Below are 23,828 nucleotides of genomic sequence, written 5' to 3'. Positions count from 1 at the left end.
GTGATGGTGAAACGGAGAGGGCCTCTCAGAAAGAGGTCAGCTCTGAGCGTGCCGACGCCGATAAGATGCTGCTGACCGCTTAGGAGAAGCTTTAAGACATGAATGGATTGAAGCTGTTGGTGAGTCCTGAAAAGGTTATTTTTTTCTTCAAATTTCCGTTATTGTGATTTATCATTGGTATTTTAAATTTCTTAAAAAAAAAATAGTTGCACCAGAAAGAGAATTACCATCTCTTTCTGCTACTCTGTCCGAAATCTCTTTAAGAATCAAAACCTGAGTATTTAACTGGTAATCTACCTTGTTTAATGTAGACTTTCTTTTTTTTTTACACTCTTTTTAACATCATATACAGCCCTGTCTTTAATGGCTTACATCTTAATACGTTTGATTAGTCAATTACTTTACTGATACTTGTTTAGTAGCCATGCTGAGAAAGTGGTAAGGTGATGTGGCAGCCAGTCATTAAGGTTTAATAGCCTCTCTCTGCCAATATACTTTACTCCTTAAGTCCACCCCATCTCTTCAATGAAACAACTACACAAAAACACTATCCATTTGAATGCAGGATTTTGTGAAATCAATAGGACAAACAGCCCCCAGAGAGAGATGTGACCCCACTGTGTCCCCATTCACGTTGACATGAGATGAAGATGGCGGAGAAAGGGCCAGTGATGGCCACTCTTAGATTCACAAGCATCATAGTTTGTGCTGTCTTACTGGGACAAGGATCCTCCCAGAAAACAGGTGAGTGTTCCACCAAAACTTTGTGTTTGTTTTGATGTGCTTGTGGAATGATGCTGGCTCAAAAATGTCTATAACTGTGCTCTTCCAGAAGGGGGTAAAAAGGAACAGAGAGAAGCCATTCTAAAGGATCTCTTTTCAAAATGGAGTGAGGGAGGTGGATGGAATCCTCAGAAAGCTCCTCCAGAAACAAACAAGGACCAGTCCATACACCCTTGGGTGAGGAATATCATGGGGAGTCTAAAATCACTTCTTCCTACCAAGACCATGCCTTTACTGAGCAAGCCAATTGACAGACACAGACTCTCTGGTTTTCTCTACAACATCTCCCAGTACCTCCAGGAGATGGGTGCTGAGCTGGAGGAGGCACCGGCGGAGACAGATGAGGAGCAGCTATGGGAGAAGGTGCTGCATTTCTTTCTCCAGTCTGAAGGGAATGCTGCACAGAACCAGTGGAACGGCCGGGTACCCCCCCGACCCAGCGTCAAAGTGCAGGACTGGTTCTTGTCCCTCAGGGGCAGCCCTCACTGGGACTGGCTCCTGGGGCTGCTGCAGGGTCTCATCAGTCTCTCAGAGAAACAGCCCCACAGGCCTCTCTTGACTTTCTTATCTCAGAACTGGAGAACAGTGAGCGCTGTGCTGGAAGCTGCACTTCAAGCTATGGTCAGTGGGACGTATGGCCAGGCCAGTGCAGGCTTGCAGGGCTTCATTTGTGCCCTGAAGGGGCGAGGTGACTGTGCCTTCAGTGTGAGTTGGCTTCAGCAGCTGCTGCGTTTCTTAGAAACACGCAACTGGAAGCCTGTGGTCAGTCTGCACCCACCAGGAGAAGGGGAACACAGCAGAGGCTCAAGTGTGTTTGGACGTTTGAAGCCTTTCAGCCTGCCGCCTGAGGCCATGAGGCAGGATGGGCTGTCTGGAAACATATCTATGGAAGACAAGATGGCCATGGAGGAGGATCCAGACTCCATGCAGAATTACCTGCTGCAGGCTTTATCACGTTCAGGCGGAGGAGAGCGAGGAGGTCACCTGGCACAGAGGAATGTTGCTCTTGTGCAGGGTTTGGACGGGCTGAGGAGCGGCCTCCTGCACAGGGTGGGTAGTTCTGTGTACGATAACCTGAGGAACAAAGTGTCACGAGTTACCATGGCACTGCTTGATGATGTCAGCGGCTCGGTGGACGCGCCACAGCCCAACGCCCAGGGTCGCTGCTCAGTTGGTGAGTTTGTGGGGCAGCTGGCCTCAGAGGATGTTTGCACAATCAGTCATTTTAATTCAAATGCATTCATACAAACAATCTCATAAATTAATAATTAGGTGATTAAGAAATGTTTTACTGGCCAACACTTGGCAAAACAAATATGGTCAATAGTGTGCATAATTAAATCATGTCCAATCGAGATTTCTATATAGAAATCAGATAATTAACTTTTCATATTGTACTTAATTTCACATACCAACGACACATCCTCTTTAATAGACTCTTAAGTTGGGCCCTGGTTTCACCTGACAAACCCAGGGGAGAATGTGACAGTGACTCACACTGCTTTAAAATCGCATTAATCATCCTGGACAATGAAAGCACCTGTCGTTAGCGCGGCTAATCTCTTTATCCTCTCATTGATGACAGTAACATAATATCTTGGGCTTTGTTGGCTGAGCTGCTCTGTTGCATCAGCCCTATGTTGTGCCCTGCAGGAACTTCCCGTAGCTTTTTCCACCTCTCATTCACTCTGATTTCCAGGTAATTTTTGCTTTTATTTGTCTCTTTGAAGGTGACCTGAGGCAGCTGATCTTATGGTAAGATATTATCGAAATGTGTCTTATTCTTGTTTTCACATGTCTGACTGTAATCTCTCTACCATCTGTTCATGTATATTAAGGGGGATAAGACATAATGTGACGTGGAACACCCAGGCATTAGGCGTTAGTTCCCGGGGTCTCCCAAGCTCAATCCCATTCCTGACGTGCCCCTCAGCTGAAGGACAACTAACACCAGCCCACTCATCATCTAAAATGGCCGCTTCTTCACGAACAATCTCCAAACGAAACCGCCTTCATGAACTCTCCACTGCGCCTCACCACTCCCAGTTCAGCCAGCCACATACCGGGAGAGGGAGAGAGGACGGTGACCAGCTGAAAGAGACGGAGCACACCCCCTCAACAGAAATCCTGGAGGCAGCGTGCAATGAATCCATCCCGGGCTTGAGCGGTGTCTCCAACTTCACTGTGTTCCTCTACTGTAAACTGTTTGAGGTGGAGAACGGCTCAGTTGACCCTGCAGTGGCTCCGATGGAACTCGACCTGCATGCCACGTGCTCTGATGCAGCCTGGTACCTGTCTGCTGCTGAAGAGGACTTCCTGTGGGTCCACATCTGCAGTGAGTTCTTTGCCCATGAATTCAACAACACCGTGTGTGCCAACTCCTCATTCTGGCTGCAGAGAGCACATCAGGTAATAGATCACTGCTTTGAATGCCAGGGCGTACGAAGGACACGTTACATGTATGTACTTGATGTTAACTCCTATATCCTATTATCTGCAGGCTGCTATGACAAAGGAGTACCATTTTTTTAACCAAACCATTATAGATGACCTGTGTGTTCAGCTGTCAGAGGACACAACAGGAAGTCCAGGAGTTGATGAGAGCTGCCTGGCTCAGCTGGGCAGCAGGTTGCTAAGCGCCAAGGCTTTCAGACACTGCTTCCTGCCGAACAACTCCGCCATGATCTCAGCTCTGTGTGGTGAAGAGTCTCCTGACTCACATCGATCCTTGCCAGAAGCCAGCTGGGCCGCAGCATACTGCTCCAAAATACACAACTTCTCCCATGCTGACACCACTGAGGTGACCTGTCAATACAGAGAATGGGCTGTGCATCGCTTCACCAACACTACCCTGCTGGAGCTGTGCGAGCAGACACCTGGGCTGAGAGAGTACATGTGTCTGAACACCTCCCTGTACAATCAGCTGCTACAATCACTGCCTCAGTTTGCTGATTTCTGTGCTGATCTGCAGGCAGAACTCGAGGGCAGGAAGTGCTTCCTGCAGAGATTTTTTGACATGCTCCCAGCGCCATATGAATTTGACACAGCCCAGCTGTGTGCGGACCCCGCCCCCATGCTGGTGGACGTTCTTCACAAGCTGAGTGTGTGCGAGGTCGAGGGAGGTGAGCGTGAAGGGTTCTTAGTGGTGCTGGGGTATGTGTTGCGAGTGTTGGACTTCATGGTGGGCCTCTCCTCGGGGCTTGATGAAGGGGAAAGAGAGGCAAGACAAGGTTTGGGTCAGGCCATCCTCCTCTCCAGTCTCCTTGACAACGCATCCTGGGCCGGCCTGCAGCCAGAAGCCTCCACGAGCGTCCTGAACACTGTGGGGGTCTTCCTGCGCAGAGAGCAGAACACCACCCTGAAAGAGGACCTGCTGAGCTGCTTCAGTGTAAGACAGCTGACTGACACACTCACACAGACACACTCACACACATACAGAGCATAGAGTGAATAACTTTCTGCTGTCACAACAGCCTGTTCTGTGGGACCTCATCCAGCGGGACGACAACTCATCTGCTCTCAGGGTTCTGCTGCAGGTACTTGCCTGTGCAGCAATTTTTACATTTATCATTTCCCAACAGCTGAGCTACATATTTTGCTTAATGGCTTTTTCTTGTCAGGAGTACCTGCAGATGCCAAGAGACAGCATCCGCACTCTCGTGATGTCGGCTGAAAAAGACGCAGTGAAGAGATTTCTCTCCCATATGCACCAAAGTTGGAACCAGCTACAAGTTGAAACCAGCCAGGTTTTGTTTTAAAACTTCCAACAAAGCAATGAATGTGTTAAGATTTACACAGAGCACTGAAATCAATGTGCAGAGTAGAGATCAGGTACACACATAGTTTTAGAGCTACTTGCAAAACATTAGAACATTTGGACTATCTGAACGCACCCACAGAGAAATCCTGCAGGATGTCAGGATAACATGGAGCAGGAGAGTCAGATCCCCACAGAAAATACTATTTATGACTATTTTTATAAAGCTAATCTTGCATGAAAAGCTCTCAATCCTTGTCAATAGTAACATAATAATGCACAGCTCTAGTGACTGCAGTCCTATTCTATTGCACTCTCTGTGTGTCAGGGTCAAAGTGAACACACGTCAGTTACTGTCGCACTCTTTTGTTTCCTCTGTCAGGCCTCTCAGAAAGAGCAGCAAGCCATGGAAACAATGACTGCGGCTTTCATCCATAAGTTCCCCCGAGTGACCCCGGAGCTGTTTGTGGACCTGTCTCAGTTCATACCCTTCATGTCTGTCTCGGACATTATGAGCTTCCCCGCCTCCCTGATAATCAACGACAGTGTGTGAGTTACCGACCCATGAAGAGTTTATTCTGACACGTCTTCCTGTGACGATGCTAATGGCCTCCTCGTCGCTCTTCAGATTGACGGCCATCCGTGACCACAGCTCAGGGATGAAGTCACTGCAGAAAAAGGCCTTTGTGAAACGCCTCCTGCAGTCGAGTGCGGTGGGTGATGTCCCCACGTGGCCACCGTACTTTATCAGTTCCATCCTCCCACTCCTGCCTTACCTCCCAATCAGCCATTTTCAGCAGCTGACATCTCAACAGGTCAGAGGCCAATTCACTGATTTCCAGCTCTTGACATAATGGCTGCATCTCTTTGCAGATGTTAGTCTTGGTGCATTTGGACAGACGACAAATTAACGGGGAACCAAAATCCATGATTAGAGCAATTCCTCAAAACAACAGGAGTAAATTAATACATTTAATTCATATGCTGTGGCATTCACAGTCACAAGATCACAAGAAGGTCAACACCTATTGGAGATGAAAAGTCCAAAAGCATCACACTTTATGTTCATTTGTTACTCTCATAGAGGGTTGGCAAATTTTGTTTTCAGCTTGTTTCAACACTTATTCCGTTGTCTCTCTTAGCTTGCTCCTCTTGTAGAGTTGCTAGGCAATGGCAGTCTGGATGGTGTGAGGGGGCGCCATGTGCTCCGCAGCCTCTTCAGCAGGAAGAGGAATCTGACTGGTGATAACATACTGAGGTGGGCTTCAATGGTATTTTAACAAGTATGGAACTGGAACATTCATAGGTCAATGTTGGGGCCTTGGGTCATAGTTTGGTTTTGGTAGTGATGGATGGTGGTTTACCAGGTAGGAAACTGCAGATCTGGTATTTACACTGTAGATGTAGTGTTTTTTGGAGGATTATAACTGGTTTCGTCTCAATATTCAGATATTTTCATACTGCGGTGACAAAGTAAAACATCATATGTGTGAAGTTTTTTGATGTGTTCGTGCCTTTTGCAGGTTGGGAGTCCTCGCATGTTACCTGGATCCAGCAGAACTGGGTTCATATGTTCAGCACTCGGCTGTGTCCTCTGCTCTCTGGCAGCAGCTGGCTCAGTGTATGTCGAAAGGGTTGATCAGTACCAACGGGAGGGTGAGTGGCACAAGTTATCACTGACATCTAACGTATGTACACTACAGAACATGTTTAATCCACTGACTCTAACCTACTGCTCTGTTTTTCTGTTGCACCACACGATGTCTGTCTATCCCTGTCTTGTGGATAGTTGTCCTCATGGCTCATTCCAGCTCTTCAGTCCCTGAACATCAGCAGCATGGCTCCTTCAGAGCTGTCTGCTCTCAGTGGTCTGCTGCCCCAATTAGGAGCTTCCTTCCTGCTGTCACTCCCCTCACAACAGCTCCTGGAAGTCCTCTCACAACCAGGATTACACAGATATTCCCCAGCACAGGTCAACAGGGAATTGCATTTTCTATCTATCTACTCATTTTTGTATTCTTCATTTCACTTGTCGGTTTCAAGTGCCTCTTAAATTATTAAGATCTACACAAAGAAAGGAACAAACACTAATGAAATACATGACCTTTACCAAACACCCTGCAACTGTCTTAAAATGTGAAAGCGTGTAGTCTGTGTGCACTGCACACTCATTCATTTTTAATCCTTTCCTCAGGCATTTCTAATGTTATCCAAGATTTCAAAAAACACCAACGTAAGTAGACATTTTTCAGAATACCTCTGCTTAATGTCAAAAGGCTGCACAATCACCTTTGTTTTTCAAATCTTTCTGCCAGCTCACAGTGGAAGAACTATGCAGACTGAAGCCGTTGCACTCTGGTCTCTCCCCTGCTCTGCTCAGAGACCTTCAGTGGCCTGAGATCAGTCAAACTTCCCACTGTCAGTGCTGGAGAACCATGCTAACTGAGCTCAAGCCTGGCCATAGAGCCATGCTGTACAATGCAATGCAGGAGGTAACGGCGTTGACTTTCTAAACTATCACTTATCACATCTTTTCATTCCTCCGTAGAATTTGGTGCCACTCCCACATTATTGTGACATGTTGTGTAAAAGACAGAGAAAAGGTGGATAGGTTCGTGAAAGTTGATATAATTCAACATCTCCTTAGAATTGATGGAACATATCAAATCAAGAAGCAAAAACTGTGGTCCCCGAAGCATTAATCTGGCTCTACTGTCTAAAAGAGTGTTCTTTGAACCTAGAAGTAGGCGATTTGTAGGTGGATGAGGGGGGAGGCCATTCCCTTTAATTAATATAACATTTTTGGTGTTTGAAACCAAATGGCATCGATAAGAACAGGAGGACTTCATACTTTGCAACCCAGAGAAATCCTTCCTGTGGCTGTGGCTGTTAAAACATCCATAACGATTTACCATTTTTTAGCAGGCAGGCAGGATTCAGCATAAACTTGGTAGATAATACTTTCATTGTGCACATTTGCACATTCAAGCAACAAGCACACACTTCTGTACTGCAGGAGTGTCAACCCCCACACCCCCACAGTCGACTATTCAGCTCCACAAGTTAATAATCTGGTGATATTTTCCGCAGTAATATTCAACCCACGACTGGCCTAAAACCGTCACTGCAACAAATTGTCTTTTTGACTGAAGGGCCTTTAAAGGCTTCTACCTTCTACATTTAAATGTACATTAATTATTTCGTTGTTTGTCTACAGGCTTTAGACAGTGACCTGCAGAACCTCACACAGCAGGTCAACTGTCTTTTATCATTTGTACCCCTGAGGAAGCTGATGGAGGCCACCGATGGAGAAACAATCCTGAGACACATTAGCCTGTACCGGGACATACACTGGTCGCCACAGCAGGTGCACATTTGACTTTAATCTTCTTTTGTGCGCTCTTATACTTTGTATTGATAAGACGACAATAGGTTTCCAGTTCTCTGACTTGAGAAGAAAATGTTACTAGCTTCAGTCTTGGTCCGCCTTTAATCTGCAACTCATCTGCTATGCTTCGCATGAGCCTTTCAGAATGTTAATACTCTGTAGACATCAGCCGCCATCAAGCTAATTAGTTTGGATGTAGTACAATGGTGTGGAGGAGTGTAGCGTAAATTAATAATGGCAACCCTTAAAGGGATTTTGTCACGGCCAAGAGTGTGTTAGCCTGCTTTCACCACCTGTTCTCAGTCTAATAAGACCTGAGTCAGATCAATAAAGATGACTTTCACTTAGCAACGGCTCTGAAATATACTGTGACACTGCATATTAGACTAAAGTTTTAAATTTCAATAACTGTAAAACTTTATTTGTGTCTTCTGACCAATTAATCCAATCGTTGTCAAAGAGATTTTTACTGATGCCGATAAAGACAGTAATTTACCTCCAGTGTTTCATTCCACATGCAGTCTGGCAATTCTGAAGAGCAGCTGTAGATAAAAGTATTTTTAAACAAAGCCAACATTTTAAAGCCCCTGCCGTCATCAGGTGATCCCTAAAGCAGCTAAGTGAAATTCGATTGTTCTTTTTGAGGTTTAAGCAGTTTAAGTAAAACAAGTTAGTCTGACTTATCTAGAAAAAAGGGATCTACTGATAAATAATAAATAAAGTAAGCACAACAAAGAATGATTAGTTATGAGGACTCATTTTTATTTTACATTCAGGAACATAAGTCCAGGTTATTCACATAACTGTTAATTGTTTTTTAAGTCTTCTCGTTTTTTACGAGAAATAAATAAAGAGCGCTCTTGTAATATAAGGAAGCGAAGGTGTTACCTATTACAGTGCAGCAATGAAAACATCTCATCGTCTCATTGGAGGACTTAACAACAGAATCCATCTTCTGAGTGATGCCAGAAACAAGATTATCAAATTATAATCTGATCTGCTGCTACAAGAAAATGTCCCTGTGGACTTGTCATCATTAAAAGGACATTTCAACCAAATTCTTTGAATAATTCAACATCCAGTAACTTCATGTACATGGTTTGTGTTAAATGCACTAAAACATGGGAATATTGCTGCTGTTTAATTAACTGCAAGTGGATTTTAGTTATTTATTTAGAATAAACCACAATCAAAGTGCTGACTATGATGCTTTTTCTTTCTGTACAGGCTCAGTCCCTGTTTACAAAATTATACAAATTTAAAAACATCACCAGCAAGTCAGTGAGGTAAGTTGGAAATGTGTTGCATAAAAACATCCAAACTATTTTCATCAATGAGTATATTTTTGTTTGAAACACTCAAAACAAAAAGATGAAGATGAAATATCTTTCCCTTTCAGGGCTCTGGGTCAAGTCGCCGGTGGGATGAGCTGTGATTTTTTGAGGCTTTGGACCAATGATACAGATTTTGCAGAGTTGCTTCAGTTTGTTAGTGAGCTGCCTGGAGGCTTGAGACCTGCTCTGGTGAGGAGCAAACACTTGACCTTAGATTGCCTGATCCAATTAATTAAAAAAATGTATTGTGATAATGAATCAAAAAGCCAAGCTTAATACTAACAAGTTCAGATGTGTTTGGGCTGTGTTACCAGCGGAAATGTATCGTAGAGGAAATGAGGAAACAGCCTGAACTTGACCTCACAGTTTTAAACCCTGGGTTTGCTTCAACGTTACCGTAAGTAATTATACACAGTTATTAATAATTTTCGCAGTTTATCCTGAGACTGCTTTTTTAACACCTCTGCTCTGTTCTTCTCCAGAGTGACGATGATAGAGAACCTCTCTAATGCCTCCTTCAAAGCCGTTCTGGACCACATCCATGCGAACTTTGCTGATTTCCTCAGAATGCCACATTACAAGCAGACGTGTATAGCTGAGAAGGCCAAAATTGAGCTGGTAAAACAGCAACATGAACCACACCAATACTGCTTTTACTGCATATTCTCACATGGCGTGCAGGGGCTTGCACATTAGGTTTTAGTTACAAAAGTGTAATGAGAAACCGGTTGCTGCATAGAAATCTGGAATTAATCTGTGGGTATTAAAATCATAAACTGTAACCATGAGCATGCAAACAGCAAAGTGGGACTATTTCTATTTAATTAAATCTGGATTTTCATCAGTGATAGTGAGTCATGTATATGATTTGTATTCAAAATTTGAGGGGTTGGTAAGTGTTTGCTTGAGAAGCCTGAATAAATGGAGGGAGGGAAACAGATGGAGAGAGAGATTCAGGCCATGACCTGCCTCAGTCCCACTGCAGCTTTCCACACAACTGAAGTCATTTCAGTGCGAAATCCTTGTAATTCAGGCATACACTCTGTTTGTGTGTGTGTGTGTGTGTGTGTGTGTGTGTGTGTGTGTGTGTGTGTGTGTGTGTGTGTGTGTGTGTGTGTGTGTGTGTGTGTGTGTGTGTGTGTGTGTGTGTGTGTGTGTGTGTGTGTGTGTGTGTGTGTGTGTGTGTGTGTGTGTGTGTGTGTGTGTGTGTGTGTGTGTGTTTATGTGATGCTCTGCAGGGCTCCTCTCAGGCTGAGGAGGAGATTGATGGCACCACTTTGGACGTCCTGGGGCCTTTACTACCTTTCTTGGACCGGGACAGTCTGGCTGTGGTGGACAGACGAGCTCTGACTCTGAGGCTGGAGGAGATGAGAAGTTTCTGCCTTCCTAAAGAGGCTCTGACAGATATCAGTGCCCTGCTCACCCAGAAAGAATTGCTCGGGTAAAGGAACAGATGAAATTAAGAAAACAGGGTCAAATACCAAACTGTACCAAAGTCTTAATTTTTAATCATTTTGAGGACCATTAATGTCCATCCCAGTGACGTTGAGATGAGGGGAACTAACAAAAAAAGATACATCGTTTGACCTTTTCACTAAATCATGGCTAAAATTTTACATAGGTAAAAATAGTAAATCATTCAGTATAAAACAACCTCCTCAAACAATTGTAGTTTGTAGTAGTAGGCTACGATGCAGTATAAATATATTTAATCTAAAATACATAAACTGCCTGAAATTCCCAGCACTGTGCTGGCAGCCGCCGTAATGATGAGATACTTGTGTGTTCTCGTTTGCCAGGGATCCTTCTAAATGGCAAGTTGGGGATGTGGAACATTTGGGCAGGTTGGTGTTTTCTCTCTCAACAAAGCAGATTAACGCCATCCCACTGGTAAGCATCCAGGAGCACCATCTAAATCCTGTGATTTATTTCCTTTCACTCTAACTGGTGCCTTGAGACTTTTCCTGGCATATCTTGTGTTTTTCTCGCGCAGGCAGTGTTGAGTAAAGACGCAGTGGAACAGGTCCTGGTGGCTCAGAGGCACTTGGACAACAGTGTGGAGGGTGAAGTCTGTGTTACTCAGTGCACAGACCAGCATCGTCAGAGACAACAGACTCAGAGTCTCATCCGAGGCGTCGTCAGAGCACGGAGCAGGAGGGCAAAAGGTTCAATACATGTTTCCCACAAGTTTTACTGCTGTTTATCTACAGGATAATCAAACTATTATGCACCACTCCACCACTTGTGTCAATGTGTACAGCACTGAATCCACCAATGTGTCTTTGAGTAGTTCCAGTTCCAAGCTGTGCAGATATCAGAGGAACGTTTCCCTCAGCCTGGACCCCCCTTCAGCTCAGTCGTATGACGCAGGAGGATCTGACCCAGTGCGTAGAGGTTGTCGGTCAGGACGTGGAGCTGAGCTCTGAGCAGCGCCGGTCACTGTGGATGAAACTCAGGCAGGTCAGTAAAAGTTCTCTGCCTGCAAAAGTACATGCAGGGTTAGAAAGTCTTATTGTATTTGTTTGATGTCACTTTCACTCTCAAGGCATCCACACAGGCAGTAAGAACTATTTTAACAACATGTTCTCTCCCATCAATCATCCAGACAATATCCAGATCAATATATGTGTCATCCTTCACATGACCTTCACATCAGATGTACGTGGTGCAGCAGTTCTCTCCCCATAACAAGTGTATTAGGTTTGGCTCAGCTAGTATTAAAAGAAAAGATCAGGCTATTTTATTTTGGTTTTTATTTCTGTACAATATTTGTTTTCTGTATCCTCTTCCATCCATTAACTGCATTTTATATGTTTCACCAATAGTATATAAAAGTTTGTGTGAGAGATGAAAAATGGGAGAGGACACAAAGAGGATGAATTCTTTCTTTTTCCCTTTTCCTCTCACTCTCTTTCAATCCTTCTCCCTTCTTGTTTCATTGGGTTAATTTTTGTCATTATTATTTATTTATTTTATTTTCTCTTGTTGCCTACACTATGGAAGCATACTAAATGTCTTAATCAGATCTATAATAATAACGACAGTGTTTTCTTTTTAGTGTTATCAATTTTTTGGATGTTGGGATTGAAGGTGGGGTGGGATGTGGGGACAGAGGTTGTTTCCCCCCCTCTCCTTGATTTGGAGAAGTAACTACACTATAGGGATCTTCTTCTAAGAAATAAACAAGTATCCCCATTAAGTGCATTTTAAAAGATATCCTCCATCCACCATTATCCACTGCTTATCCTTTGAGGGTTGCAGGGGTTTACGGCAGCAAATCACATCTGACACTAGGGCCAACATTTAGAGACAAACAACCATTCACATCAATAAGAGCAATTAAGAGTCTCCAATTAACCTAAGCTGCACATCTTTGGACCGTGGCAGGAAGCAGGAGTACCTGGAGGAAACCCATGCAGACACAGGGAGAACACAAACTTAGAAATACACAGTTTCACAGTTGAATAGTGCCTTGGAATTGCTGCATCTATGATATCTGTAACATGTAAGGCTGAAGATTTAAAGTAAAGATGACCTTTAAAGCTGGCAGTTATATAATGGCTGACAAGGACAGCTGAGTAAATGAGAAGAGTATTTTTTTTTTTCTGTGGTTCTTGACTCGCTCCAGTCCTTCAGCCCGGTGAGAGAGCTGCGGGCGGATCAGGTGCTGGCTCTGGGCTCGATGCTGACTGAGCTTGGAGAGAAAGAGCTGCAGGACATAGACCTCACCGACCCGGGGGTGTTGACACATCTGGGGACACTGACAGACTGGAGCCCAAAGAAGGTGAAACTTTGACTTTTTCATTCGGATGTAAAACTGAGAGTAAAAGGACAGATATACACGTGATATGAATAGCTTGTGTTAATCGCAGCTATTTTCTCAGATGAGAGCCGTGGTTTCCGGTGTGATGCGGAGACGCAAAGTGAAAGCGGAGCAGTTAACAGATGTCGATCTGGCAACATTTGGGCATCTGATCTGTGGTCTGTATCCGTCTGAGATCAAGAGACTGAACCCGTACAACCTCAGGTGAGTCAAATGTTCATGTATGATTTTAAACATTCCTTCATTCAGGCAACATATTAAAAAGCAATAAAAGAAGGTCTTGCACCCAGACCTTTCATTTTTCAAAATAAAGGCCAAATGATTATTTGTGAGCCATTGTGGCCACATTATGCTTATATATGTTGCATACCCTCAGAGGAGCAAATAGCCCTGAATGGTTTTCCTCAAACTGCAGTGTGGCCGCCGTGTTCTTGCGGGAGATGTCCCTGCCGTGCACAGAACAGCAGATGGAAGCGTTGATGAGTCGTTTGTCCAGACCTGAGGCCTTTGGACCCGTCAGTACTTGGGGCCCAGAAGTTTTCACTGAAATTGGAACATTGGCAGGTACAATACAACATGATAGCCCTGGAGGTATAAACTTTTTTTGTGAGTGAGGAGGGCGGGAGGAGGACACGACAGCTGTTGGAGGAAGAGGTGCAAGTAAAATTATCCCCGAGGGGGAAGCAGGTGGAGGTTTATTTCCTGAACTTTTCCTCTAATTTGTTGTAAGAAAAATCTATTATCTGACTGTGGTGTTCGTCTCTCTGTCCAGTGGGCCTGGAGGACATGATGCTGTCGGCTCTGGTACAAGAACAAATGGGGGGGATCACCCCTGAAGCCATCGCCCTGATATCACCAAACAAGATGGCCGTGAGTTTCACACATGGTTTCAGACCAATCAACAGAGAAATGTCAAACTTCAGTGCAGATGAAGTCATTGTATAAGTGGTATAAATGGAAAAGTTGACTAAATTGTTAGATTTTTAAATATGAAAAATACAAATACTCACTGTATAAAATACAGTGAGTATTCAAGGGCTCAAAGAACATATAAATCAGCAAACAGTTTATACATTCGATAAAATCACACCGGACAAAGTCAATTACCAACAAATCAAGACATCAAACATGATCAGTAAAGAGAATAATTGTGGAATATTGTAAATTTTACTATGTAAACTTCCTAGGGTAATAATGTTCATTTCGATGTGACACTATATATATTTGTCTTTTTTAATTTGTAAATGACACATAGAATATATAATTTGAAATTGGAGTAAGTGTATTAACTTCATACGCCCTCTACCTATAGTCGTGTTACTGTTTACATATGACACTTATCAACACTTCTGAAAAAAGCGTGTGAGAAGGAAGAAAGTGTCTCATGTCTCTTCTCTGGTGTTTATGTTTGTAAATTAGGGATGTCTTAAACTCTCCAAAAGGGATGGGCCATATGCAATCGCATGACACAGAAATATCTTAATAATAATTAAACAATAATGTGTATGTAGATATGTCATGGTTTGGTGTGACAAGAGGATGGATACCACAGACACAGTTTTGTGTGGTTTTTCATTGTTTGTGTTGATGTGTGTCTGACAGGTGGTGTTCAGTGCCGTTCAGTTGTCGTGGCTGAGTGAGGAGCAGGCGTGGGCCGTCACTCAGGAGCAGTGGACGGAGCTGGACGCTGAGCAGAGACACGCGGTGGGACTGGCTCGATATGAGGGAGACCCACTGCTGGAGCTGAGAGGTGGGGTCATCAAAAACAAATTTTGTAATAAAATCTCATTTGAATAAACTCAGACTACAGGGTTTGACTGATATTTTATCCATGTTTATCAAAGTATTTATGAGCACCCACACTGTGTATTATGATAATATTTGACTCTGCTAAGCAACCATGATGTTCTCTGTTGTTTTTATGAGGTGATGATAAACGCTGTGTTCCTGTGCCTCCACAGGGAGGAACTCGGCTCCAGCAACCCCGAACACACACAGCCTCGCTTTCCGCTCACTGGCTCTGTGCCTCTCATTGTGGAAACTCGTTTAAAATGTGGAAAAATAATGAATTGTCCATTGGCCTCCCTTGGTATCATCATATTTGTACATCAAATAAATATTTTAAACTGTTCTGTTCCTTCTGTGTGTGTTGGTCCTTGAATTGACATCACACTTGCCTGTGCTCTGCTGCACATACCTCACTTTTATCTCAGTTATCCTCCTGGAACGATTTAAATCACTGTATGTAGCTGTACTGTGTATGCTGTTGTTTTGTAAGAGCAATCTGAAGAAGCAATGCATTGATTAATGTTTATTTGAAAGAGGAACAGGCTTTTTAGAATTTACAGCCAAATTTTAACCTTGTGATCAAACAAACAAGTTTGTAATGATATGTTACGGCTGTAACTATAGGCACTGAGCTTCACAATGTGTATTTACGGAGGATAATAGCACCATAAACCACTTGAAACGCTTTGTGTTCCCTCAAAGGAGGATAACATTTGAATACAGATGTTGCCATCTATAAAAGACCCTTGGAATCCCCCCCGCATTTATTTATCACCTCTGTAACATCAAGCTTTGTGCTCTCCATTGAAATCTTCCATCTTATAGGAGCCACGTGCAGTTTGAACGTTTCATTACAGAAATGTCACCTGTCGTCGTATTTTCTGTCTGTTTGAATACAAACAGACTTTTTTACATTCTGTGATGAGTCTCTAAAGTCTGGTGTATTTAATCATATTTAACAGAAGCAAATGGATTTTTTTCACAAACTGTATGATATGTATAAAATGTGGGACCAAGGAGTATTATTATTCCAGCAGAGGGGTAAGTTAACGGCGGCTGTGGGCAAATGATGTCATGTGCAGTTGTATGTGCAAGTCTGAACACACTGGATTCTAGAGCCTGTGGATTCTTGTGAGCAGAAGCCGACACCAATTGTTGATGATTATGTATATATGCATATTTTTCCAATGATTCCTAAGATGTTTTCAATCCCTTATGTTAAAGAGAGTAAAAACATGTAACTGAGGCTTGATATTTTAAAGTTTAAACATGGACTATAAATAAAAGAAACAAACAAATATAACCAAATATATAGCACTTGATGAATATTAACACATTTTGTGTAAATGTAAATATAGGTGCTCAGTTTCTACAGTTTCTATTCTGAGTAATACGTTTTTCTATTGGTGCATGTTGGCAAGCACAGATACTGTTATCTCAGAGGTCGTCGCGACCCCATCTGAGAAGTGCTGCAGTAAGCGACACACAATAAACACACAACCATTGTGATGTGTCCTGCCATGCAGCCTTCTACTGGACACGTCTCACTCTGTTCTTCACTATGATAAACATTTGACAGACAGGCCTGGCCCTGAGGCCACGGCTGCTGCGCCGCGTGTGGCCGGCAGGTGGCGGTGCAGCAGCGCCGCAGCTCCGCGAGGAGGTGTTCCTCTCTGGGCTCTGGCCGCGGCGGTGACGTATTTCCTGGGGCTCGCTTGGACCACTCGGCTGTGCACCGGAGGGCTATCATGACTATTTATAGCCAGCTGTTCTCCGGGGTCGGTGTTTGTGTCGAGCCGAGCCGCCGTCGGTGCTGAAGCCGCGGGGAGGGGCAGCCAGCGAGCCGCGGGCCGAGCAGCATGCGGGAGGAAGGTTCGTAAGTTTCCGCTCCAGCTTTGTGTCTTCACTTGTCCGGGCTGCGAGTTGACCGAGCTCCGACCCGGGACTCAGGGACCCGGGACGCTGTGTTGTGTTATTGATCCCGGCGGTTGTTAGTTTACTGTGTGTTAGTGGTTGTGTGAAAGGAGGAGGAGGAAGAGGAGGAGGAGGAAGAAGGGGTTTAAACACACACACACATGCCGAGCTGACGTCGACTGCGCCGCGTCCGGTTTCTGTGGCTGGTGGTCTCCGCGCAGCTCGCTGGGAGCGAGGGGGGACATGTGAGGAGGAAGTCCCGGTAGTTCGTGAGGGGACGAGGGGAGAAAACAGCCTAAAAGAGAGGAGGAGGAAGGGGGGGGGGGCACCTGTGAGACGGAGCGGGTCCGCCGACAAGCAGCGACGCCGCGGCCGCGTCGAGCTTCATCGCGGCGCGGCACAGTTTCCCGAAATATTTGAGAGGAGGAGGAGGAGGAGGAGGAGGAGGAGGAGGAGGAGGAGGAGGAGGAGGAGGAGGAGGAGGAGGAGGAAGTCACCGCCGCTCAGACACACACACACACACACACGCGCAGACAGACCGACGGAGGGACAGACCGAGCTCCACAGTGGGACTGCGTGTTGTTGTCACGGACTCAACTTGTGAGGTGAGTCCCCCCCCCCCCCCGGCTGTCAGCTGATGTTGGAAGTGTTGCAGGCCTGAGGGGCACAAGTTCCCCTGCTCCTGCTCCTCCTGCTCCTCCTGAGCTTCCTGAGCTCCTCCAGCTTCCTTCTGCTTGTCTCCTCCTCACACTGTTCGTTCCTCTATAAGCAGCGATCCTGGAGCTTGTGGCACGTAAGGATGAACTTTGACATGAGACGTAATCGATTGGAAACAACTTTATCCGTCCACGTGTGGTTTGCAACATGAACATGAGCTGTTTGTTGTTGTTGTTGTGATTGTCTCAGTCTGACTGCAGGGTCACGGTGGATGGAACTGCTGTTCTGTGAAAAGTTGGTGTCATCATGGAGGCTGTTGCACTTACTTACTGGTTGAACTTTGACCTGAGGAGTTATAGATGCACCACATGAAGACCAGCTGTTTAATGGTTGTTAGTGAGTCTTTATCCTCTGTTTCTGACTTTGAATTTTGAACCTTGAACACTCTTGATCTGACGGAACGTATGTACGTCATGTGAAAAGTCAGTGTTGACGGTGGAGGCTGCGGCTCGTACGCTGTGGTTGAGCTTAGGAATGAGAAGTAATTGGTCTGACGCCTGCATTTGATGCTTGCACACTCTTGATCTCATGAAACAACCTGTATTAATGTGAAAACGTATCAAACATTTGTAATTATGGAGTCGGCTGCACCTCCATTTTTGTCGTTGAACTTGACTTGAGAATGATTAATCCCCTCCGACTGATGTTGTTTTTAATTGTTGTAGCAGTTCTTGTATTTTAATTCTTGTTCAACACACAAGGGATTTGCTTCGGTGTTTGGTCCAAAAGTAACTTATCAAGTTTAAAAGGGAAGGAAAAACAAAGCAAAATGAGAAGAGAGTATTCAAGAAGAGCGATAAAGAGGATTTGACGAAACATCCTCTGAATTCGTGTGAGCACATAATGTGAGAAAGTAGTGTAACCTAACACTGGATGTCACAGCAGATGTTGCGCTCCGATATGAGGAGGCCTGCTTGTGTTTGGTGTGTTTGCTTCGATTAAACCCAACACTGTCATTTAACCTCTCTGGTGAGGAAATAATGATTAGTATGGATCGAGTAGAACAAGGCTAAAGATCCTCTATCGTGCAGGTACATGCAACCGAAGGAAAACAAACTGTTCTCTGAAACACGAAGCAAATTGTTGTAAGTGAACGTGTCAGTCTGGTGGTTTCCATGTGCAGCACGATGACATGTAGTCGAGCAGGAATTTCCTCACCCTGAGAGCTTCCTTAATGGAGTTCACACATGTTATTGTTCTTATCTTTGGAAAAAGGAACTCAGCCAGGGGGAAAAGTAAGATTCTGAAGCATTAATACTGACTTTGTTGCAGGAAGTGGGACAAAGTAGTTGCGGGTAAAAAAACAAAGGACTGTTAAAAAAAAAATAAAAGGGAACAGCAGACACCAGAGGTTTAGTGATTGTTTGCAAGTGCTCTAATTAGGTCTTTTGGAGAGTCGAGTCATTAAACATCAAATGGAGTTTACGATTAAAAGGTGCTATAAATATTACAGCTCACTTGCAGAAATGATAGTGAAGCAGCTAACACTTAATGCACATGAGCGTTTGTGCCTTCACTCTTTGCCTCTGGATTTATGATGACACGTAAAGGAATTTTAGCAGATATTAATTTGTCTCTGTGTGTATCCCTTTACTGCTCGCTGCTGTGTGTGAGGACCGTGTGGGCGTAATGGTGATAAACCCCGTGTTACACTGCCAATCTGTCATGCAAGCGCCTCTCTACATCCCAATTTATCATCTTAGATTGTGTTGTTCTTGTCCACTTGTGCACTATATCAGGGAACACTAGTGTGATTTGAGTGTTGGCTTATGACACATTAATGAATTACCTTAGGATCAATATTGTTTTTTTTTTTTTTTTTTTTTTTCTCCTTGCCACACACATTGGTTGTTATTTCACAAATACACTCCGAGGGCTGTTTGAGTGCGCCTGCACTGAGATATTGATTTCACGTGTGTCTCAATGTGAGGCCGTAATTACAACATATCTGAGTGTGGAGCAAATGGTCATGTGGGCTAAATTCAATGCGAGTTGGTTTAATCTCATTAAAATGTAAATAATAAAGTGATGATGTGTAAACAGTTTCCTTTGTTACAACGTCCTGATGGGTTTGGTAATGAGGCTGGTATTATCCTTTGGGCCTAATGACACTTGGCTAATTATAATTTGCCTTTTGTATTGTTCCCATTATAATCTCTGTTATCGCAGTCTGACATATGGTGTCATTCACTGTGGTACCGCTAAAGACCACTCTCAGTGCGACAGTTGGCGTCTCCTTTTGTGTCTCGCCAACAGTGGAGTGGGCGGGCAGTGGTTGTGCCTTGGCGTGCGGTTTTCACGCTGACGTTAAGCAAACTGAGTGGTCGAGCTCCCGGATGAGGTCACAGGTGTCTGTGCTTAAAACCAGAGCCAGTGTGGAGATCAGACAGAGCTCGAGACACGCTCACACTGTGTGTACTTGTAGAATCAAACCACAGAGGACAGAGTGAGTGACAATTGTTTCCTTTGATTTACTTTATCCGCCCTGTTGGTTTGTTTTCATTGTGCACTGGACTTTTAAACAAATATTTAAAACAAGCAAACAGTTTGAACAGCATTGGTTTAAAGAAGAAGTTAGACGGGAGCGATCGTCCTTTTTTCAGCATTGGTTAAAACTAATGATAAAAAAAACAAAAACTAAAGCTGTAATTAGTCTTGTTGTAAATCCTCTCTTTTTAATTTCATGTGTTTAAATAAAATAGGCTTAACTGAGCAGGAAGGAAGAACTAAAAGGCTGTGAAGTGATTTGAGTCTTTATTTCCCAATTGAAAGACATAGCTGCTGACTTTTAATTTACACTTTTTAATACTTCGTCTCTAATGTTAAGTTTCCCATTACTAGGTGTCTGTGGGATTAATGTATACTGCTTAAATCACCTGGCATGGATTAGCAACTTGTCATGTCAGCTCACAGCCAGAGAGACCTGTAAAGCTTGTTGTTTGCCAAGAAGGCAAATTACCAGTACTGCTGCGCCACAGCACTCTGAAGCAGGGCGGTCTCAATCCTTCAGACTTTTAATTGTTACTTTGCTGAGACAACCTGAGGTTATTGGTCTAAAAAAAACACACTATCTTCAGTCCTCAGCAGTTTTTAAATTGAGTCCATAGCTTAACATTTCTATCAGCTCCGCACATGCCTCTTTTAATTGCGGAGGGTTCAAGGGTTTTAAATATTGATTTGGATTGCGCTTGACCAAACAGGGCCTCTTTTTGTTATAAACATTTCAGGGCTGTCTACATGTGTTTTTTTAAATCTGGTATCTGCGGCTAATGAAGAAGCTACACATACGTTTTTGTGACATTTAAAGGTTTGCATGGGAATTATGTTTTAACATAGTTTTTTTAATCAAGATTGGAAAATTCAATATAATTTGATTGCTTTATATTTTTGTCAAATCTCAGTGTAAAAAAATGTAGCTCCTATTGTCATTTAAATGTAAAGAAATACAGAAGAGTAACTCCTATTAACCATAAACAAGCTCTATATGTAGGTACAAATTAATCTAAGAGGTTGGCCTCAGGGCTTTTATAAAGTCTTTTGAATTCATTTTACAAATAAAAGATTGGATTTGTTCAGCTGACAAAAATTACTGTGAAAAATTGATAATCATTTATTAGGTAATTATCAGTTGTGTGTTCCGTTGATGCGTCTGTTTCTAGTTAAGTTGATGCATCAGGTGAATACCTTTCTTGCCAGCCTGCCAGTTATAAATGTGTTGATGAAGCAGACAGCACTTTGTGTAGAAAGTCTTTCAAACTTTGACCACTGGAGGTTGAAGCAGCATAGACTGATATAAATGTGGTACTTAGAATAGATATATTTTAATCTTGGTGTGTACTTCTTTTGTTACACAGAAACCTTAAACAATCCAAAAGGTAAATGAATAAAGCTAAATTTAACCATTTAAGGAGAAACCAGGCATCCTCGACTTCAACTACGCTCTCAGCATATGGAGCGACATCATTTTTAAAGTATAAAACAGAGTTATAGTTTTTCACAGTCCAATTAGTCCAGAGCAAGAAGAGACGGCATACAGATGTGCTGATTCATGAAGTGACCATCATGGAGGTAATCCTTCACATGTTGGCGCCTGATGGCACTGAACACAATAAGTGTCTAACAAGGCTTATAGTGAATCGATTGAGATGTTGCTGTCCTCACAGAGCCATCTGACAATGTTACACAGTTTGGCTGCTTACCAATTTATTTTTTTCTTCCGGCTGGATGTCTGTAGGCAGGTCACTTTCTCAGTGAGTTCAGTCATTAGTCAGCTGATTGAGAGACAGTAGCAAGTCGATTCTTCTCGCTCTCATTCCTCTCTCTGAATTATTTCCTCTCAGGCTTAACATTTTTCAGACTTTTTAAGCTCGTCATCTGTGACGGCTGTAGATTTGGGCTGTTTGACAGATGTTCCCACAGTTTCATTTCTGCTGTAAAGACGATGGAAGACGCTCAGAACTTTTTTTTCTCGCATGTCATGGCTTTATTTATTTTCTTCGTAGCAGGGAAACTCGTTAGACCAGCCCTCAGGAACTGGGCTGACAGAACGGTTGTTTATATACTCTGAAAGACTCAACTATAGGTGGTGAGAAAACACTTGCTAGCTGAGCTGCAGAACATCTTCCTGGCCAGGTACTGTAGATGTAAATGAGCTGGACTGCCTGCTCTGGTCTGACAGTTGTGTCAGGCAAAGACTGCAAACAAACCATAATGCAACACTCTGTTAAACAACTTATTTGCAGCCTTTACTCCGTCCATTTCTTTTCAAAAAGCAATCCTCGGACAATAAGTCACTCACATTCACGCTAAAATTGAATATTTATATTCCAGAGTGTTAAGCTATAAGTACTGCACCTAATTATAATTGTACCTGCACAATCTTATCAAACATAACTGCTCCGCCATAAAGTCTGGTTTTATCATGTTTGGTGACATTGTTGAAATTGCATAAATGTAACTTATGTAATTCCAGGATTTGAGTTTGTAGTAAGAGGTGGCGTTACAGGATTTTATTACATTGTACAGGTGTACCTAATAAAGTTGCATTGGAGTATAAAAGCAAATTGACTTAGCAAACAGAGAGAATATGGCACCTGGCAGCAAGTGACGCAAACGATCTCCACCTTATTGTCTTCCCACAAATTGGTGTAAGTGTGTACATTGTGTTGTTCAAGTATCTGACTATCTGGTCAAATAGAGCAGAGACGGCAGCTGTGAAGCCAGAGACCAGATCTGTGCGTCTAATTTTCCAAGTCACGATCAAAGTGTTTTATGTATGAATTATAAATTCAGTTTTATGTCACTAATTATATTGACTTTAGTTTGAAAAAAGGAGTGCTCCTCTTCATTTATGGTCATTTAATACAGTAGCTTGAATAGTTCAAGAAATGTGTTGCTCATTAAATCTGCCAAGGAAGTTATATTTTCATATATTTTCCTTTGTTGGATTCCCTGCAGGATTATGCAATAACCACTGAACGGATTGCCACACAACTTGGTGGAAGGATACGATGTGGGTCAGAGAAGGCCCCGTTGAATTTTGGTTCGCTCTGGGTGATGCAGCATTTTTGGTCATTTTATCTCATTGATCCTAATTGGGGGAAAAAAAATCTGCACTTTTTATAGAACTGAAATCTATGAGTTTGCAATTTTGATTTAGCTTAATATAAATTCAAGGGGACTGTTTGGCCTTGGTCGAGGAAGGCGCTCTACTGAGTGCTATTGGTTATGCAAAATGAAATGATGTAGTAATGGTAAACTCCAGTAACAAACAACCCCAGCCACCCCTGACAACACAACATTCATGCTTCACAACACATTTTCCCGGGGAAACATTGAACAGCTTGAGTGTGGCAGGATGGCACAGTGATTTGAAATTGTCAATTTTCTCCATTGGATGGCTAACCTGGGAGACAGGGTCATTATCGGAGGGCTATTACACCTGCAAAATGATCGGAGAAACCCTGTCCCACAGTCGACGGGAATTGGGATAACAAATGAGACTGCATACAGGAGAAAACACAGAATGGGAGCACTGTATTCAGTGCAGTCCACTAAACTCGGGGCTATAATAGAGTTGGCTCTTTGGATCATTTTCTGAACAGACTCCTGGTGCAGCTGACCTTTCTGACTCGGAGGAATATCTTTTTAGAGGCAAAATTGTATCTGTAAACAATTTAATCATGAGCTGAACTCTGTGCCCTAGCACTCCGGGTACTGCACGATCATATGATATAATACTTTGTCTTGTTCATGAGATTGTGTTTTAACATTTGTGGGGGGGTTTTATCGCTTGGTGAAAACACATCGTCAGCATATTACGAT

The 23,828-nt window shown here is 43.3% G+C and overlaps 2 protein-coding genes across 4 annotated transcripts in view; both read left to right on the top strand.

Annotated features, from left to right (window-relative positions):
- Positions 1–644: 644 nt before the first annotated feature.
- On the top strand, positions 645–15,135 carry LOC132999062 (stereocilin). The gene is made up of 29 exons (XM_061068842.1): positions 645–744; positions 836–1,957; positions 2,514–2,538; positions 2,622–3,192; positions 3,284–4,171; positions 4,257–4,319; positions 4,404–4,529; positions 4,923–5,089; positions 5,169–5,355; positions 5,683–5,798; positions 6,064–6,196; positions 6,330–6,512; positions 6,735–6,773; positions 6,856–7,032; positions 7,758–7,907; positions 9,156–9,214; positions 9,328–9,451; positions 9,577–9,659; positions 9,745–9,880; positions 10,501–10,703; positions 11,062–11,152; positions 11,256–11,427; positions 11,553–11,722; positions 12,891–13,046; positions 13,147–13,289; positions 13,501–13,649; positions 13,858–13,955; positions 14,688–14,835; positions 15,047–15,135. The coding sequence occupies exons 1-29, from the start codon at positions 645–647 to the stop codon at positions 15,133–15,135; spliced, it is 5,868 nt and encodes a 1,955-aa protein (XP_060924825.1).
- Positions 15,136–16,630: 1,495 nt separating this feature from the next.
- The window catches only part of furina (furin (paired basic amino acid cleaving enzyme) a), a 78,458-nt gene continuing 71,260 nt past the window's right edge, over positions 16,631–23,828 (top strand). The window contains exon 1 of one of the 3 annotated variants that reach the window (XM_061067943.1): positions 16,631–16,745. The gene's annotated coding sequence lies outside the window, so the exon portion shown is untranslated. Of the gene's footprint in view, positions 16,746–17,332; positions 17,393–19,866; positions 19,951–23,828 lie in introns of those variants that run through there. The other 2 variants (XM_061067944.1, XM_061067942.1) reach the window with 2 other exon arrangements.

This window comes from Limanda limanda, chromosome 3 (assembly GCF_963576545.1).
Source record: "Limanda limanda chromosome 3, fLimLim1.1, whole genome shotgun sequence".
In the NCBI taxonomy this organism is placed as follows: domain Eukaryota; kingdom Metazoa; phylum Chordata; class Actinopteri; order Pleuronectiformes; family Pleuronectidae; genus Limanda; species Limanda limanda.
The sequence above is the reverse complement of the archived record's forward strand: the minus strand, read 5'-3'. Positions and strand labels throughout refer to the sequence as shown.

Bases quoted from the DNA above. Each gene is read 5' to 3' on its own strand.
- LOC132999062 (XM_061068842.1), top strand. From the start codon at position 645: ATGAAGATGGCGGAGAAAGGGCCAGTGATGGCCACTCTTAGATTCACA. The intron at 4,320-4,403 runs GTACTTGCCTGT...TTTTCTTGTCAG, and splicing joins CTCTCAGGGTTCTGCTGCAG to GAGTACCTGCAGATGCCAAG. The intron at 11,723-12,890 runs GTCAGTAAAAGT...GACTCGCTCCAG, and splicing joins TGTGGATGAAACTCAGGCAG to TCCTTCAGCCCGGTGAGAGA.